The sequence below is a fragment of the Camelina sativa genome, chromosome 14, assembly GCF_030686135.1.
Source record: "Camelina sativa cultivar CO46 ecotype springtype chromosome 14, ASM3068613v1".
NCBI lineage: Eukaryota > Viridiplantae > Streptophyta > Magnoliopsida > Brassicales > Brassicaceae > Camelina > Camelina sativa.
Genome location: NC_141893.1, coordinates 51,639 through 68,521, shown reverse-complemented (window position 1 = coordinate 68,521; position 16,883 = coordinate 51,639). Strand labels below are relative to the sequence as shown.

The 16,883-nt window shown below is 37.6% G+C and overlaps 1 protein-coding gene across 10 annotated transcripts; it reads left to right on the top strand.

Moving 5' to 3' along the window:
* Window positions 1-808: 808 nt before the first annotated feature.
* On the top strand, window positions 809-14,084 carry LOC104773522 (uncharacterized). 10 transcript variants are annotated; one of them, XM_087484577.1, is made up of 49 exons: window positions 809-1,143; window positions 1,295-1,595; window positions 1,689-1,914; window positions 2,010-2,349; window positions 2,546-2,659; window positions 2,744-2,872; window positions 2,947-3,138; window positions 3,225-3,419; window positions 3,551-3,688; window positions 3,791-3,913; window positions 4,001-4,254; window positions 4,362-4,465; window positions 4,567-4,661; window positions 4,746-4,970; window positions 5,303-5,482; window positions 5,568-5,640; window positions 5,743-5,810; window positions 5,924-6,069; window positions 6,164-6,272; window positions 6,362-6,508; window positions 6,593-6,640; window positions 6,715-6,843; window positions 6,974-7,204; window positions 7,294-7,431; window positions 7,520-7,605; window positions 7,702-7,807; window positions 8,051-8,146; window positions 8,262-8,414; window positions 8,572-8,754; window positions 8,830-9,056; window positions 9,153-9,255; window positions 9,360-9,467; window positions 9,553-9,597; window positions 9,770-9,964; window positions 10,230-10,356; window positions 10,443-10,543; window positions 10,861-10,995; window positions 11,075-11,158; window positions 11,335-11,481; window positions 11,572-11,703; window positions 11,834-11,866; window positions 11,953-12,099; window positions 12,169-12,230; window positions 12,421-12,574; window positions 12,680-12,871; window positions 12,958-13,062; window positions 13,148-13,282; window positions 13,383-13,583; window positions 13,663-14,084. In XM_087484577.1, the coding sequence occupies exons 1-49, from the start codon at window positions 1,045-1,047 to the stop codon at window positions 13,912-13,914; spliced, it is 7,113 nt and encodes a 2,370-aa protein (XP_087340703.1). In that variant the 5' UTR covers window positions 809-1,044; the 3' UTR covers window positions 13,915-14,084. The 10 variants fall into 10 exon arrangements, with proteins under 10 accessions (XP_087340703.1, XP_087340700.1, XP_087340698.1 ...); XM_087484574.1 differs by having other exon boundaries at window positions 11,819-11,866; XM_087484572.1 differs by having other exon boundaries at window positions 9,339-9,467.
* The last annotated feature ends 2,799 nt before the right edge of the window (window positions 14,085-16,883 follow it).

The window sequence follows — 16,883 nt, the reverse complement described above, 5'->3', positions numbered from 1 at the left end:
TTCATGTAATAATAAACCTATAAAAACATACATGTGGATAGAAGAAAGTGGACCTAAGTGAAGTGATCCTTGCCTTGTACTTGTTGTAGTGCGCCTCACATGATTTACTTTAGAGTTTAGTCCCATTTCCGAGAATGAGGAATTTATTTTTGTTCACCGTTTTCTAAATCTTTTTCATTAGTTACTCTCTTTCCAACCTTCAAATTTAACTCATATGTTGAGCTAAAAATGTCAAACTGTGATTCGGGATGAAGTTTCAAATATATACAGTGATTTAAAAAAAACGGAAATCATTTCGAGGTATATATATGTATTATATTAGCAGTCATGTAACTTGAAATTAAAGAAGAGACGTATATAAAATATAATATAACAGCAGATCGATGATATTGTTTTTGGATGGTCTGATATATAATCATTCGAGACAAGTGGAGAACCCTACCTCTCGATTACTTTTAGGTTTATATGTACTCTAGTTAAAAAATAATATATATTTTATTTTATAGCTAATAGAAAGGTGAGAATCGTTTCTTCCAAAAAAATTAAGGCAATCGTTCTCTCTCTTTTTCTTTCTTTTTTATATTATTTTATTAATTTTTAATAAAAAAATTATGGGAGAGTAACCACCATTAATGATGGTCTTGGTGTATGACGTGTAAATAAATAAATACGTAATTTAGCAGACCGTATATTGGGCCGTAAATACTTTAGAGGAGTCGGGTAATAGAAGGCCCATAAGGATATAAACGGGCTTATTCAGCAGCGGGCGGTGTTTCAACGTATATAGCTGGTTGGGAAAGGCCAAAAAAACACAAACCCAAACACAAAGGCAAAAAAAAAAAGCTTTGACGATTACGATCAATCAAATCTCTCTCTCTCTCTCTCTCTCAGCGGACGGATCTCCGAGAGCGTTCTCGTTAATCCCTAGCAGCTACTCTTTGGATCCCCCCACCCTCTTGAAACCCTAGAAGAGCCCTCTCCCCCTCCCCACCCGCTTGTTCCTGGCAATAAATTACCCTATCATTTCGGATCTCAGATTTTACCATGCTGATGATTCCTTCCAAGGTCGCCGGTCATACCCGGTTCTTGCTCCAGAGCCTTCATGATTCCGATGCCGACTCCATCGCCAAAGAGCTTTCTCAGGTACTTACTTATATATTCATTCTCTCTGATGTTTCCTAGCGCATATTTTTTTTTTTTATTTTTTTTTTTGTTTCTTCTGATTTTGTTGTTTTGTTTGCTTGTTCACTTTGTGATTTTGAACTCTTTTTTTATTTTATTTTGCAAATGCTAGTTGTTTGATTTTGGAGTGGAGACTAGTATTCCAGTTCTCAAGACCTGCTTAGATTGCTTCACCGTCCGGAAAAGCCAGCCAGATACGCTGTTACAGCTTGAGAAAGTAGTATCCTTAGTGTTTAAACGTGTGATGAAATTGCCGAATCTTGGAACCCTGCTCTCTCACGCCCTGAAAGATGTTGAGCTTACTCAGTCATTTCTGGATGATTTGACTGATACTTTGGAATTTTCAGTCTCTGACAAAATTGCCTTTGCTCTGGCCCTCACCGTTTTTGATAGATTGGATGCAAAGACAACTGGTAAAGCCTTTCTCACTCTCTTCTCTTCTCTTATCTCTTTTTCGCTCTTGTTTTTCTTACTCATGGCATTTTCTTCTTTCCCTTTTTTTGTAGGACGCAACTTTTTATTGGCCGAGATTGAGCAACTCTGTGCCAATACCGGCCAGATTGATTCATCTGAGCAAATTCAGAATGTTCTCTTGTTTCTCCAGAGTTCTGAGGATCTTTCCAGGCATTTGGATTCCTTCTTACAGATTTTGTCTTATGCTCAACCTAGTGATGATTTCTCTTTTGCTCTCACACCTATCCTCTCCGACGTTCATGAAGCTGATGTTTTCAGGTGAGTTGCTTCCATCTGTTTATCCCTTTTATTTTATTTTCTTTCTTTCTTATGTCCTGGATCTGTCTCTCAACTATTTTCCTGTTCTGCTGTAGGAGCATGGATTTTCACTGTGATTCTGTTGAAAACGAGTTTGATGCTATCTTAGCTGAAATCGATAAGGAAACAGGTGTTGGAGATCTCATGGGAGAATTAGGTTGTGGATTCACTGCTGATGCCCAACAATGCAAAGAGATCTTGTCTAGTTTTGCACCGTTAAGAGAGGCTACTGTCTCAAGAATTCTTGTCAATGTTGCTCGGACATGTGCTGATCTTGAAGATAATCACACCACCTTCTCAACATTCAGTTTAGCCCTTGGTTCCTGCATTCCATCTGAACTTCCCACGCCAAAGTCGTGGAATGTTGATATTCTAGTTGATACAATCAATCTGCTTGTGAGTTATCTGAAACACTATTACTTTGTCTAATCAAGGTCACTGATAGTTTCAGAAACTCAGTTTCGCCTTTGTATTTATCTCTTTTTGTTCGAGACTATCGTGCATTCTTTTATCGATGGATTTGTGAAGACGCATCTAGCTTATCTGTTAAGTGCTATCTGGTTCATGCTCTTATGATTTTATGGCAAATCAGGCTCCTGGCACAAGCTGGAGGAAAGTAATCGAGAATCTTGATCATGATGGATTTGACATCCCTAATATGGAGTCTTTCGCGTTTTTCATGCGGCTCTATAAAACCGCTTGCAAGGTGTGTTCTCATAATGGCTAATTTGTCTGTTTAAAAATATGTTTGCTTCATTTTGTTGTTTAAGGTTTAATCTGATTCTTGCAGGAGCCATTTCCACTTGATGCTGTATGTGCGTCTGTCTGGAAGAATATGGAAGGTCAATTATCCTTTCTTAAGCATGCAATATCTGCCCCACCAGAAGTTTTCACCTTTATGCATTCTCCAAGGAAGCTGGTGAGACACCACACATACTTGTTTAGAGATGCTCTTCCTTGATACTGTCACTATTCTGACCAGCTGTTTTCCAGGTATATAATGATAACATGCACAGCCATGAGCAACAGTTAGGACTATCCAATCATGCATGGCTGTCGCTGGATCTCTTGGATGTTCTATGCCAATTGGCCGAGAGAGGTCATGCTGTTTTGGTTAGTTCGTTGCTCCAGTATCCACTCACACATTGTCCTAGAACCTTGCTTCTTGGAATGACACACATCAAAGTAATTTTCCGTGACTGTTTTTTGGTGGTATATGCTCGTAATATCGCCTTTTTTGTTTGCTAAGTATGTCAATCCTGTTGATGCAGACTGCTTATAATCTCATCCAGCGAGAAGTGGTTTCTGCTATTTTTCCAGTCATAATAACGAATTCTCAGGAGAGTGGTTTTATCCTTAATATCTGGCATCAGAATGCAGAACTCTTTCTGTGGGGGATTTTAGGTGCCCAAAATCTTAAAGCAGACAGCATGCTCCGAATAATTGAAATCTGCCATGAGCTAAAGGTGAGATGTTGTATTGAAAATGCGTGACAGTGGCTCAATTGATCTCAGTATAATGTTCTTTTTTGTCTTTTCTTACAACAGCCTCACTGTGTCTCTATACTAATTAGGGATAATTTATTTATTTATTTCAGATTCTCCCTGTTGTCTTAGAATCAGTTCCAGTCTCGTTCAGTATCAGATTGGCAGTCCTTGCGTCATTGAGAGGTCTTTTGGACATTGAGAGCTGGTTGCCAAACTGCCTACATGTGTATAAGGACCTCTTTGCTGAGGTAACACATTTTTTCACAATCTAATTTCTAGTACTTCTAGTGTTTTTTTAAGAGATGAGAAGATGGTATCTACATTTAAAATTTATGTTTGTCATATATCAGGAGTGTCTCAAATTTGTCAAGAATGTGCATTTCAGCGACTCAGAGGATTTTACCGCCAAACATTTTCACCCTTCTGATCCGTTATCAGATCTTCATCTGGATGCAACAACTTCTCTTTTGAAAGTTAGTTAGTTTCCCTTTTGGTTTGGTTTCCGGCTCTTCTGTTATTTCATATCTACTGAGATTAAATTGTTCGAACATATATTGCAGGTTTTGAAAGCTCATGATAATGTGATTACTTCATCTCAACTGGTCGAGGAGATAGAAAAGGTCAATGCCGCAATTTTGGATTGTAATTCGAAACTGCAGAATGGCGAGGCTAAAGATTCATCAGCTTCCAATGCATATGGAGATGATGTTGAGGCAGAAGCAAACGCTTATTTCCATCAAATGTTTTCTAGTCAGTTGAGTGTTGATGCGATGGTTCAAATGCTTTCTCGATACAAGGACTCTTTAGTTCAAAGGTTTGATAATGAAAAACTTTTTAACATTTGGGAGAAACTCAATTTCTTTCTTCATACTTTCAGGCACATCATGCATAATGAATATAACGAGGTTGTTTTTTTGGCAGGGAAAAATTAATTTTTGAATGCATGATCGCTAATCTGTTTGAAGAATATCGTTTTTTCCCCAAGTATCCTGAGAGACAGCTGAAAATAGCCTCCATCCTCTTTGGTGAGTGGGTCTTTTAAGAAGATGTTTTTATCGAGATATGTATTGTTGTCATTACATTCTGTTAAATCTGAGAATCTGCTGTGGCTTGTACAAAATTTCAGGTTCTGTTATAAAGCACCAGCTTATAAGTTCCCTCACTCTGGGGATGGCCCTGCGTCTAGTCTTGGATTCTTTGCGTAAACCTGCAGATTCAAAAGTATGGATTCTTTTGTTATGTATTTCTGTCGCCCAGGTTTTTCTGTGAGAGATCTATCATTGTCTTTCTTTCCCAATTATGCAGATGTTTCTCTTTGGAAGCAAGGCTCTAGAACAGTTCGTGAACCGTCTGGTTGAATTGCCTCAATACTGCAACCATATTCTGCAAATATCGCATCTGCGTAGCACTCACCCTGAGTTAGTCACTGTTATTGAACAAGCACTTTCAAGGATATCATCTGGTAATTTAGAGTCCGATGCCTCTGTTTCACACTCTGCTCCCTCGCAGTTTTTCCCTGGAAATGGCGAGGTAGAAGTTTGATTTTAAATTTTCTTTTGATTAAATGTGCTAATTGTCTTGCTATTGTTTTATTTGTTTGCTTTCTATTTTAAAATCTCTTTATATGTACTTGTCCTGTCATTATTACAAGTTGATTCTGCAAATATCTTCATTTCGATCAATTTCAAACATGATTTCAGATTCACAAGGTATTTATTGAAAAGGAGAAAGAAAATTCCTTGATCCTTTTTCTTTCAAGTATCATACCTTTCAATTCTAGCCTCTTAAGCTTAATGTCAAACACTGTAAGCTTCTCGTTGTCTGAGTTGGCTCATAAAGTTTTTTTTTTTTTTTTTTGGCAGTTGAGTGGTTCTAGCACTGGCCAATCTGCATTACAGCATTCTTCTCCCATACAGCTTCAACAGCAAAATGAAGTGCATATTGATGACCGCAGCAATGTGCCTAGTGTGCCATCTAATGACGCAAGGCCACTTCTGCCATCGTTATCAACCACTTCGGCTGATATTTCTGTCATTCCAAGGGTGATGATTTTTCTTGTATTTTTCTTTTATGCCTATTTATGGGTGGAAGTGTCTCCATTTTTCACTTCACTAGCTGTTAATGCAGAATCCTGGCATTTCATCGTCTTCTTCAACCTCATCTGGTCTTGGTCGTCAAACTCGTGGAGCTACTTCGACAAGTAAACTCCTGTTAACTTAGTGTATAAATGTTTTTTGAAATATGATAGGTACTTTTCCTAATCAAGAGAAGAATTTTTCTTTCTAAAATTCGATTATCACAGGGTTTGGCTCTGCTTTGAACATAGAAACCTTGGTTGCAGCTGCTGAAAGAAGAGAAAACGCAATCGAGGTACTTCATTCAGATTTTTTTTTTGTTCTGGTTACATTGCATAATGAATTGTCGATATGCCAACTGTATACTTTTTAGTATGAATGACAAGAATAAGACTTCTTTTTTCCCAGACTCCACTGCAGAATGTTCAGGATAAAGTTTCTTTCATAATCAATAATCTCTCTATAGCAAACATTGAATCGAAAGGGAAAGAGTTTGCTGATATTTTACCTCAACAGTATTATCCTTGGTTTGCACAGTACATGGTTATGAAAAGGTACTGATAGTTGTTTTTTATGTTTGCAATTTATGTGTTGTTTCTGCGTCTTCTCTTCTTATTGTTTTTCCTTCATGTGCTCAATACCTCATAGAGCGAGCATCGAGCAAAATTTTCATGATCTGTACCTGAAGTTCTTGGATAAAGTTGATTCGAAGCTGTTATTTAAGGAGATACTTCAAAATACATATGAAAATTGCAAGGTTAGATTTTCTTCCACAAATGATTTTGCGTTGATGGGTGAACTTGTTTTTTAAGCAAACTTTAAATCCTTAATTTCTTTTGTTTGCAGGTTCTTTTGGGTTCAGAGCTTATAAAGTCAAGTTCTGAAGAGCGATCTCTTCTTAAAAATTTAGGCAGTTGGCTTGGAAAGTTGACCATTGGAAGGAATTATGTTTTAAGGGCGCGAGAAATAGATCCAAAATCCTTGATTGTGGAGGTATTTGCTGCTTTTTCCTTCATTTATCTCAATCCTTCGTATTAACACTGAAGATGTGAACTTTATATTCTTTTCCTTTTGCAGGCATATGAAAAAGGGTTGATGATTGCGGTCATTCCATTTACTTCAAAGGTTGGTGATCGTTAATCAGCGTTCTTACCTGTTCTAGGGTTGATGATTTGAGTTCTAAATTACTATCACTGCAGGTTCTGGAGCCATGCCAAAACAGTATTGCGTATCAGCCTCCCAATCCTTGGACGATGGCTATACTTGGGTTGCTCGCTGAGATTTATTCAATGCCAAACCTAAAAATGAATTTGAAGTTTGACATAGAGGTATCTGGTTTTAAGAAGTTTTTGGAAAGATGATTGTTCCTTTTCAGGATCACGAGTTGTTTGGCAGAAATATACATATGTATATCTATATATACATTTGTATTCAATGTTTTTTTTTTCATCTCGTCAGGTTTTATTCAAGAATCTTGGCGTTGATATAAAAGAAGTAGCGCCAACTTCCCTTCTAAAGGACCGGAAGAGAGAAATAGATGGGAATCCTGATTTTAGTAACAAAGATCTTATCTCTCAGCCGCAGATGATATCAGAGCCTAAAACAGTTTCTCCTCTTAAGCAAATAGACCTACCTCTTGATGTTGCAAATTCTCCGAATACAGACGTTCCCTCGAAGTTATTATCACAGGTTATTTTATGTTTTCTTTTCGTTATCGACTTGTAGTGTCGTTTATATATCAATGATATTTAGCCACTTGCTTTGGTTTTACTTTTCAGTATGTAGCCCCTCAACGTGTTTATCCTAATACTTTGATGGAAGAGGAAAAAGTGGCAACTCTAGGTTTGTCTGATCAGCTGCCGTCACCTCAAGGACTGTTCCAGTCAACTCCGTCCCCATTGTTTTCTATCAGTCAGGTATGTTTTTATTATAAATGTCGATGAAAGTTATTATATATATGCTTGTCTCTCAAACCCGTTCTACATTGAATGTCATGGCCAGCAGTTGTCAGCAGCACTTCCCAACATTGGAAATCATGTTGTTATTAATCAGAAGTTGAGCGGTTTTGGTATGCACTTTCCATTTCAGAGGTTTGTGACGGAAGGTCTCCCTACTGCTGAAATCATTATGTTTGTAGTGCAATGAAGGAATTTTCTTTCACACACTAATCTATCATCCATTTGCAGAGTGGTACCACTTGCCATGGACAGAGCTATCAAGGAGATTGTGTCTGGTATTGTGCAGCGAAGTGTTTGTATTGCATGCCAAACAACAAAAGAACTTGTGCTGAAGGTTGGCCAATCTAAAACTCATCATTTTTCTTTATTTCTACTCTACTTTTACGTTCCCTGTTTTTGATCTCGTGTCCCTCTAATACTTTTTTTTTTTAATCTCCAATCTAATTTCCATCGCTCTCCACTCCACAACTATAAATTATTTATTTCCCATTTTGTTCCATCTATTGTTGGTTTCTACAGCAGAAAATCTCCAGGGTTTTGATCTTATTTATATTTCGTATATTCTTTTCGACTCCAGGATTATGCTATGGAACCCGAAGAATCACGTATTTATAATGCAGCTCACTTGATGGTTGCGAGTTTAGCTGGGAGTTTGGCTCATGTGACATGCAAGGTTTTTGTCTACATCTCGTTTACCTTCATGCAATTATATTTCTGCCTTGTTACACTAAACCAACAAACTCTACTTTTCTTTCTGTTTTTTTTTTTGCATTCTTTGGTATATGTAGGAACCCTTGCGTACTTCAATATCCGGTCATCTACGGAATTCTCTCCAGGGTCTGAATATTGCAAATGAATCTCTTGAACAAATTGTGCAACTTGTCACCAATGACAATCTTGATTTGGGTTGTGCGGCTATTGAACATGCGGCTACAGATAAGGTTTTTGTTAGATAAATTATCCCGCTTTTTATTTCTTTTTCAACAGATTTAACTGGATTGGAGGCACTTCTGTTGAGGGATAATACCTTTTGTTACGAATTTATGATGGGACCTCAGTATAAGGTTTAGTGATAGTTTTATATCTCCGTCCCTACAGGCAATACAAACAATTGATGCGGATATTGCTCAGCAATTGTTGTTACGGAGAAAGCACAGAGATGGTGCTGGATCCTCCTTTTTTGATCCAAATATGCTATCGCAGAATTCCGGTAGTTTTATTCCCGAATCCCTCCGTCCAAAACCTGGACACCTCTCTCTGTCTCAGCAGCGAGTTTATGAGGTGCTGTTTTTAACAGGTAGTTGCCTCTGCTATGTTTTGTGTTTGTATGACTAAGCTTGTCATATGCATTTTCAGGACTTTGTTCAACATCCTTGGCAAAAGCAGTCGACCCAGACTTCACACGGTTTATCTGCTGCATCAAGCTCATCTAGCGATGTTGCACTTGGTAGTGGTTATGGTCCAGTATCAGGAAAAGTTGCTTCTGACTTTTTGTCTAGTGCTGGAAATGCTAGGATGGATATGGTCTCCCGGCCATCAGATATTTCTGTGGATGGTTTTGAATCTTCAGTCTCGCTTTTGAGGTGCTTTGTTGTTGCAGATTGATAAAACTCCATTCATTTAATTTTCCATATTTAACAGCTGATATGTTGACATTTCAATTTACCTGTGTGTTAAAGCTCACAAGTTGATCAAGCTGGTGACTCAGCCAGTCTTCAATTTGCTAAATCACTACCAACCTCAGAATTGAATCTGGTTGATCCCTCTGACGCTGTTATGAAAGTGAGATATACTGTGCGTTTCAACTTATGACTCACTTAGCTTTATATTGAATTACTAAATTGAGCTTCTTGTTTATACCTAAGGAAATTGGAACGTCACTGCAGACATTGACTTCAGCTGCTACCATGGAACGAGTTGGTGGAAATAATATTACACAGCCTTCTCTGTCCACGAGAGATGCACTGGATAAGTATCAGATTGTTACTCAGAAGGTTAGTAAAGTGGTTATTACGTGTTTTTCTTTCTGCATTTCTTTTGGCTGTTTAATATTTTAGTGACTGCTTATAACTGTTTCAGATGGAGGAACTAGTGGCTAATAATGCAGGAGATGATGAAATTCAGGTACTTAATTTTCTAGTGCCTAAGTAGTTATAGCGCAAAATCGTAAATCATTTACATGCACCGAGAATTGATGAAAGTTAATTAGACAAATGTTTTTGAATTTTTGGTGGTTGTTGCCATTCTGGTTTAATCCAATGAGTTCATAGCTAATGGAGGTTTCATTTATTTTCAGGCCGTAGTTTCTGAAGTTCCTGAAATTATCCTCAGATGTATAAGCAGAGATGAAGCCGCTTTTGCTGTCGCTCAAAAAGCTTTCAAGGCTCTTTATGAGAATGCATCAATTAACCTTCACGTCAGTGCTAACCTAGCAATACTTGTTGCTATTCGTGATGTTTGCAAGCGTGTCGTTAAAGAGCTCACTAGTTGGGTATGTCTACAACCTTTTCAAGATCTAATCATTCTTATTATTATTGTATATCACACTTCTCTTATCGGCATTAGTTCAGTTACTTCTCATATATTTGCCACTATTTTCTGCCATAAAACCGATCATATAAGCGCCAGATCGAGCTTATTTTCTGTAGTTGGAGCTACTGATAATATTCTTATTTCCTTTAGTTGGAGCTACTGATAATATTCCCTGAAATTATTGTTGATATGAGGTTTTGTTTCTTTGGCATTTCTTGATACAGGTAATTTATTCAGAGGAGGAGAGGAAGCTTAACAAAGACATTACTATTGGTCTTATTCAACGCGAGTTGCTCAGCCTAGCGGAGTACAATGTCCACATGGCGAAGCATCTTGATGGAGGGAGAAACAGTATGCTGACGGCATTATCCTTTATGTCCTTGTACATACATTTTTTATGGCAAGTGAACATGTCTAACTAGTTGTTTGCTGTGCAGAGAGCGCAACTGACTTTGCTATTTCTCTACTCCAATCCTTGGTCACTGAAGAGTCCAGTGTCATTTCAGAGCTCCACAGTCTTGTTGATGCGCTGGCAAAGGTTGCGATTTTATTATTTTTTTTAGTTTGCTTTTGCAATCACATAGTCTTGTTCTATTATCAATCATGCTTGTCATAAGAACAAGGCAAATTAATAGGTTTGAAAACATACAAATTGGGAGAAGCTTAGGTTGTATTGTTTCTATACTAAAACTGCACCATAACGCTAACTGACCTATATTGTGATTAGGTGCAAATATTTTTTTTTTATGTTGACATGTTTTGCATTTTTTTTAGGTGTAAATATAATGTTTTCGTTGTGAAATTTGGCATTATTATTTTTGTGATGTTGCAATTTTTTTATTGTTTTGGTTGTAGCTTGCCTCAAAATCCGGATCTCCTGAGTCGTTGCAACAGTTAATTGACATCATACGAAATCCAGTTACTAACTCAGCTGGCCTCTCTGATAGTGCAACCGGAAATGAGTACAATGATAGGCAAAAGGATGAAAAGGTTTCAGATGATTTCATTACCGAATGTTACGTGTAATGAGACTGGGTATTTTTTTTTGACATGTTAGCTCTTTTATTAGGTTGCGTGCAATACCACTTCTAACACAGATGTGAATACCAGCTTGGAATATGTGGAATCAGATCCTGCGGGCTTCCGGGATCGGGTAAATATTCCGCATTTTAGTTTTCATTACTTCATATGAACTACTTTTTGTTAATGGTTGATTGGGAATTTGCATGAATATAAATTTTCGCTACGAACAGAACGAATTTTCTGGTGAAGCTATTATCATACATAGTTTGTTGTGCGTGTAGTTTATCTTCTTCTTTTTGTTGGCAGGTGTCCACGCTTTTTGAAAGCTGGTATCAAATCTGCGAACTTCCGGGTGCAAATGAAACTGCTTGTTCACAATATGTCTTTCACTTGCATCAGACTGGATTACTCAAGGGAGATGATACGACAGAGAGTTTTTTCCGAACTCTTCTGGTGAGATAACCTTTTAAGACATTTTTGCCATCAGCATATTTTCAGTATCATGAGAGACCTCATTATTAACGTTGGCCTTCTTATCTTTAGGAAATTTCTGTTGCTCATTGTATATCTTCTGAAGATATAAGTTCTGGTGCTGTGCAATCTCCTCAGCAAGCTCAGAGTCCATCATTCCTCGCCATCGATATGTATGCAAAGCTTGTTTTTTCGATCTTGAAGGTAAAATGCTCATGAATTTCTATGGTGTGCCTTGTGGATTAAAAAATACCCAAAATACACTGCCTGCTAAGCTTTTTTTTTTTGGTTTGTTTGTTTCTTATGACAATCTGTTCAGTATTTCCCTGAGCAGGAGTCCAGCAGCAAGTTATTTCTTCTTTCGGAGGTAAGGGGACACATAAACCATAATTTTCTATTACGGGTGAAATCATCAAAAAGGTGAGTGGGTTTGATATTGATTACTGGTCTCAGATCATGGCTGTCACTGTGAGATGTATACAAAAGGACGCAGAAGATAAAAAGACATCACTCAATCCAAAACCATATTTTCGATTGTTCATCAACTGGCTGCTGGACTTATGTTCCTTGGATCCTGGGACTGATGGTGCAAACTTTCAGGTGCATTTTGTTTTAACTTAAAGTATCTGCTATTTTATTGGTATCACTAACATTCATCCTTTGTTGCAGGTTCTCACAGCTTTTGCCAACACATTCCACGCGTTGCAGCCTCTTAAGATTCCTGCTTTCAGGTTAGGATATACCTCCATTCCTTCTATTGAAAATGGAATCTCTCAGGAACTATGAGGGCAGTCAAATACATATGTTGTGAAATGTACCATGTGGTTGACATATGTGTCTTCTTTTATCTTTTATTTATTATGATTTGTTTTTTTTTTCCTATTTATTTCTGCTTCGCTGAGGATCTTTTAAAATTTTCAGCTTTGCATGGCTAGAGCTTGTCAGCCACAGAAGCTTCATGCCCAAATTACTTACAGTAAATGGCCAGAAGGGTTGGTCATATGTTCAACGCCTGCTGGTGGACTTGCTCCAGTTCCTTGAGCCATTTTTAAGAAATGCTGAACTCGGAGGACCAGTTTGTGCCTTTTTCTCTTCTGTTATATTGTTTCATTGAGCACTAAGGATGTAGTCGATGGTAACTTAAAGTGGTCTCTCTCTTGTTTGTTTATTAATTACGTAGGTTCATTTCCTATACAAAGGGACATTGAGAGTGTTGCTGGTGCTGCTTCATGACTTCCCAGAATTTCTCTGTGATTATCATTTTACTTTCTGTGATGTGATTCCTTCAAGTTGCATACAAATGCGGAATATTATTCTCAGTTCTTTTCCACGGAACATGAGGCTTCCAGATCCTTCTACTCCAAACTTAAAGGTTCGAGATGATAGTGGAGAGCCCAGCATGTTTAAATTCTATAGAAATTATATCCCTTGTAGGCTGATTTATCGTGTTCATTGCAGATTGATTTGTTGCCTGAGATTGTAGAAGCTCCCTGTATCCTTTCCGAGGTTGATGCTGCGCTAAAAGCAAAGCAAATGAAAAATGACGTGGATGAGTATCTTATGGTAATGGTTCCTCAGTTTACTTGTTTATTCTTTGGGGTTCGTGAGATTATTATATTTCGGATAATACTCATATAATTTTCTGCAGTCGAGGCAACAGAATTCAACTTTCCTTAGTGAGCTGAAACAGAAGTTACTTCTCTCGTCAAGCGAGGCTAGTTCAGCTGGAACCCATTACAGTGTACCATTGATCAACTCGCTTGTGCTATATACTGGAATGCAGGTATGGGTTTAACAACTATGGCTTTAAAAAAAAAGAAAGTCTAGTTTATTCAAATGTATGCGTTAATGAAATGTGCAATTGATCGACATTGCCATAACAGGCTATTCAGCAGCTACAGGCGGGTGAGACACAGGCTCAAAATGTTGTTGCCTTACAGATGTTTAAGTATTTAAGTATGGAACTTGATACGGAAGGACGTTATCTGTTCCTTAATGCCATTGCCAACCAGCTTCGATATCCCAACAACCACACACATTACTTTTCCTTCATCATGCTCTATCTCTTCTTCGAATCTGACCAGGTGAGGTTGCTTTGCTTGTTAAGAGCTGAGTGAATAAATTAGGGGGCTTGGTAATCTGATTTTGGCTTGAATGAAACAGGAGATCATACAGGAACAAATAACAAGAGTGCTGTTGGAAAGGCTCATTGTGAACCGGCCACATCCATGGGGCCTCCTAATCACATTCATTGAGCTCATCAAGAATCCAAGATATGGCTTCTGGAAACAGGCCTTCATTAGGTGTGCGCCTGAGATTGAGAAACTCTTTGAATCTGTAGCCAGATCCTGTGGTGGCCTCAAGCCTGTTGACGAGGGAATGGTCTCTGGTTGGGTCTCAGACAATTCTCATTAGCCCTGCCTTTAAACTTGTATATGTGTATGCGTATTTTGACTTTCTGTTGTAACAATATAGGAGAGATTTTAGGAGTCTAGTTTTTCCTTGATCATCAAAATTCATAAATTTTCCTGATTACAAGAAAAAGAATGGATTTTGCTGTCTTGCTCTTAAGGTGGCTTTCGAAATTTTGTTTTATCCATTCACCTCTTCTTGTTTGGAACAAGAACAAGGTATAACACTTAGGTCTACTACATTCACCTCTTCTTGTTTTATCCAATGAAATTATACTATATCTTATGACATGTAATAAACATATTTGAAAAGTAAATCATTAACAAAAATTATGAATTCAATAACTCTAAGTTGATATATAATCTTGTTTAATTTTTTGATTTACAACTTAATTCTATTTTATAAACCTAAACATAGTTTTATTGTAAAATCTAAAATAACACTTTTATTTATAGATTCAATCTGATATATTACACTTCATTTTACTATAAAATCTAACTTATAATCATCCTTTACAAACCTAGACCACCATAATCTAATTTAGGATGGGAGGGGGGTGGAGGTTTATTTAATCTAATATTTGTTTTCATGAAACTTTAAATGATTTTGATGATTTTAGGGAAGTTGATATGGTTTATTATAAAAGAATTTCAAAGCCCACCTAAAACTATGTGATTTGGATTTCTGTATTTTAATTAAAGAAATCTTCTCAAATCCTAGGGGGTGTATTGAGGATTTTATGGGATTTAGGAAATTTAGGATTTTACACACATATTAAGACAATAGATGGATATGATTAATTTATAATTTACTTTTTTTTCTTTATAATTTATTTCTTTTTATTTTTGGTCATCACATGTTTATGTAATGATTTTCTTTTCTGACATTTACTCTACTTTTCCACTTTTTGTTGTAAACTAGAGAATCGAAAGATGTAATTCTCTTGTTCTTATTGATTGAATAAACTCAAGGTTACACATATATATAGTAAAGTACATAACCGACTAGACATAAAACCTATGGCCGATGAGCCTTATTGTCTTGGACGGACACGGGCCATGTACGGGCCGTGTATGAGCTTGGTTATGGAGTCCATCCGTTAAGTGCTTTATAACACTCCCCCTTGGATGACATAACCATGCCGATGCTAAGGGATCGATGCAATACGCTGGGGGGTTGCTACCTCATTAAAACCTTACCAAGAAAACCCAATGGGACAAAACCATGGTGAAGGAAAAAGAGTACAGCACGCATTGCTCCCCCTGTTCTAAGCATCCCTAAAGTCCTGAAACTTCCGCATTCCAATCTGGTGCATGAGCTTCTTGAATGTTGTTGTCGGCAATGCTTTGGTGAAGAGATCGGCTGAGTTGTTGCATGATTGAACTTGCACCACTTAAACTTCTCCGGCCTTTTGTAGTTCATGTGTGAAGAAGAACTTGGGTAGTATGTGCTTCGTTCGATCTCCATTGATGTAACCTTCCTTGAGCTGTGCGATGCAGGCCGTATTGTCTTCATAGATTACGGTTGGCTCTTTGTCTTCGACCATACCACAATTCGCCCTAATATGTTGAGTCATCGACCTCAACCATACACTCTCTCGTCCGGCTTCATGAATTGCTAGGATCTCCGCATGGTTGGACGTAGTGACCACAATGCTTTGCTTCATAGAACGCCACGAGATCGCCGGACCATCGTGTGTAAACACATAGCCGGTTTGAGACCTAGAGTTGTGCGGATCCGATAAGTAATCTGCATCAGCAAAACCAACTAAACCTTCTTTGTTATAGTTAGTATAAAATAAACCAAAGTCTGTCGTTCCTTGTAGGTAACACAAAACATGTTTAACACCGTTCCAGTGCCTTTTAGTCGGACAAGAACTAAATCTTGCTAGGAGGTTCATGGCAAAACATATGTCCGGTCTAGTGTGGCTAGCCAAGAACATTAACGCTCCTATAGCACTGAGGTATGATACTTCAGGACCGAGAACCTCTTCATCGGTCTTCTTTGGACCAAATGGATCTTTATCCAAATAAAGGCTTCTCACAACCATTGGGTTGGTCAATGGGTGAGCTTGGTACATATTAAACCTCTTGAGTACCTTTTCTGTATATGCCATTTGATGCACAAGGATTCCATTACCAATGTACTCAAGCTGCAATCCCAAATAGAACTTAGTCTTGCCTATGTCTTTCATTTCAAATTCTTTCTTTAAATACTCTACTGTTTGGGCTATTTCACCAGAGGTTCCAAGGATGTTTAAATCATCCACATACACTGCTATTATTACAAACCCTTTGTTTGCAAACTTCTTTATAAATATATATGGACTGATTGGGTCATTCTTATAGCCTTCTTTAGCTAAATACTCACTTAATCGATTATACCACATTCGACCACTTTGTTTCAGTCCATAAAGGGATTTGTTCAGCCTTATGCAGTACTGTTCTCGAGAACCACTCTTATCTTTGAGCTCAAAACCCTCTGGTAATCTCATATAAATTTCATTATCCAGTGGACCATATAGGTATGCGATTACAACATCCATTAACCGCAAATCCAATTTTTCTCTTATAGCCAGACTTATTAAGTACCTAAATGTTGTTGTATCCATCACATGGGAGTATGTCTCCTCATAGTCTATTCTTGGTCTTTGAGAGAATCCTTATGCTACAAACCGTGCCTTATATCTCACGATTTCATTTTTCTCATTTCTCTTCCTTACAAAGACCCACTTATGTCCAACTGGTTTTATTTCAGGTGTTGTCCTTAAGATCGGACCAAACACACTTCTCTTCTTTAAAGAGTTTAACTCCACGTCAATGGCTTCTTTCCACTTTAGCCAATCTTTACTTTGAATGCACTCTAATATAGACATGGGTTCATGATCCTCATTTATTTCAAATGCTACCTTATATGCAAATACTTCATCAATGTCGACATCTTTACGGTTCCATTGTATTCCATACATGATA

Coding starts and splice junctions, on each gene's coding strand:
- LOC104773522 (XM_087484567.1), top strand. CDS start 1,045: ATGCTGATGATTCCTTCCAAGGTCGCCGGTCATACCCGGTTCTTGCTC. Junction 6,844..6,973: donor ATTTGAAGTTTGACATAGAG/GTATCTGGTTTT, acceptor TCATCTCGTCAG/GTTTTATTCAAGAATCTTGG. Junction 13,283..13,382: donor TGCTATATACTGGAATGCAG/GTATGGGTTTAA, acceptor TTGCCATAACAG/GCTATTCAGCAGCTACAGGC.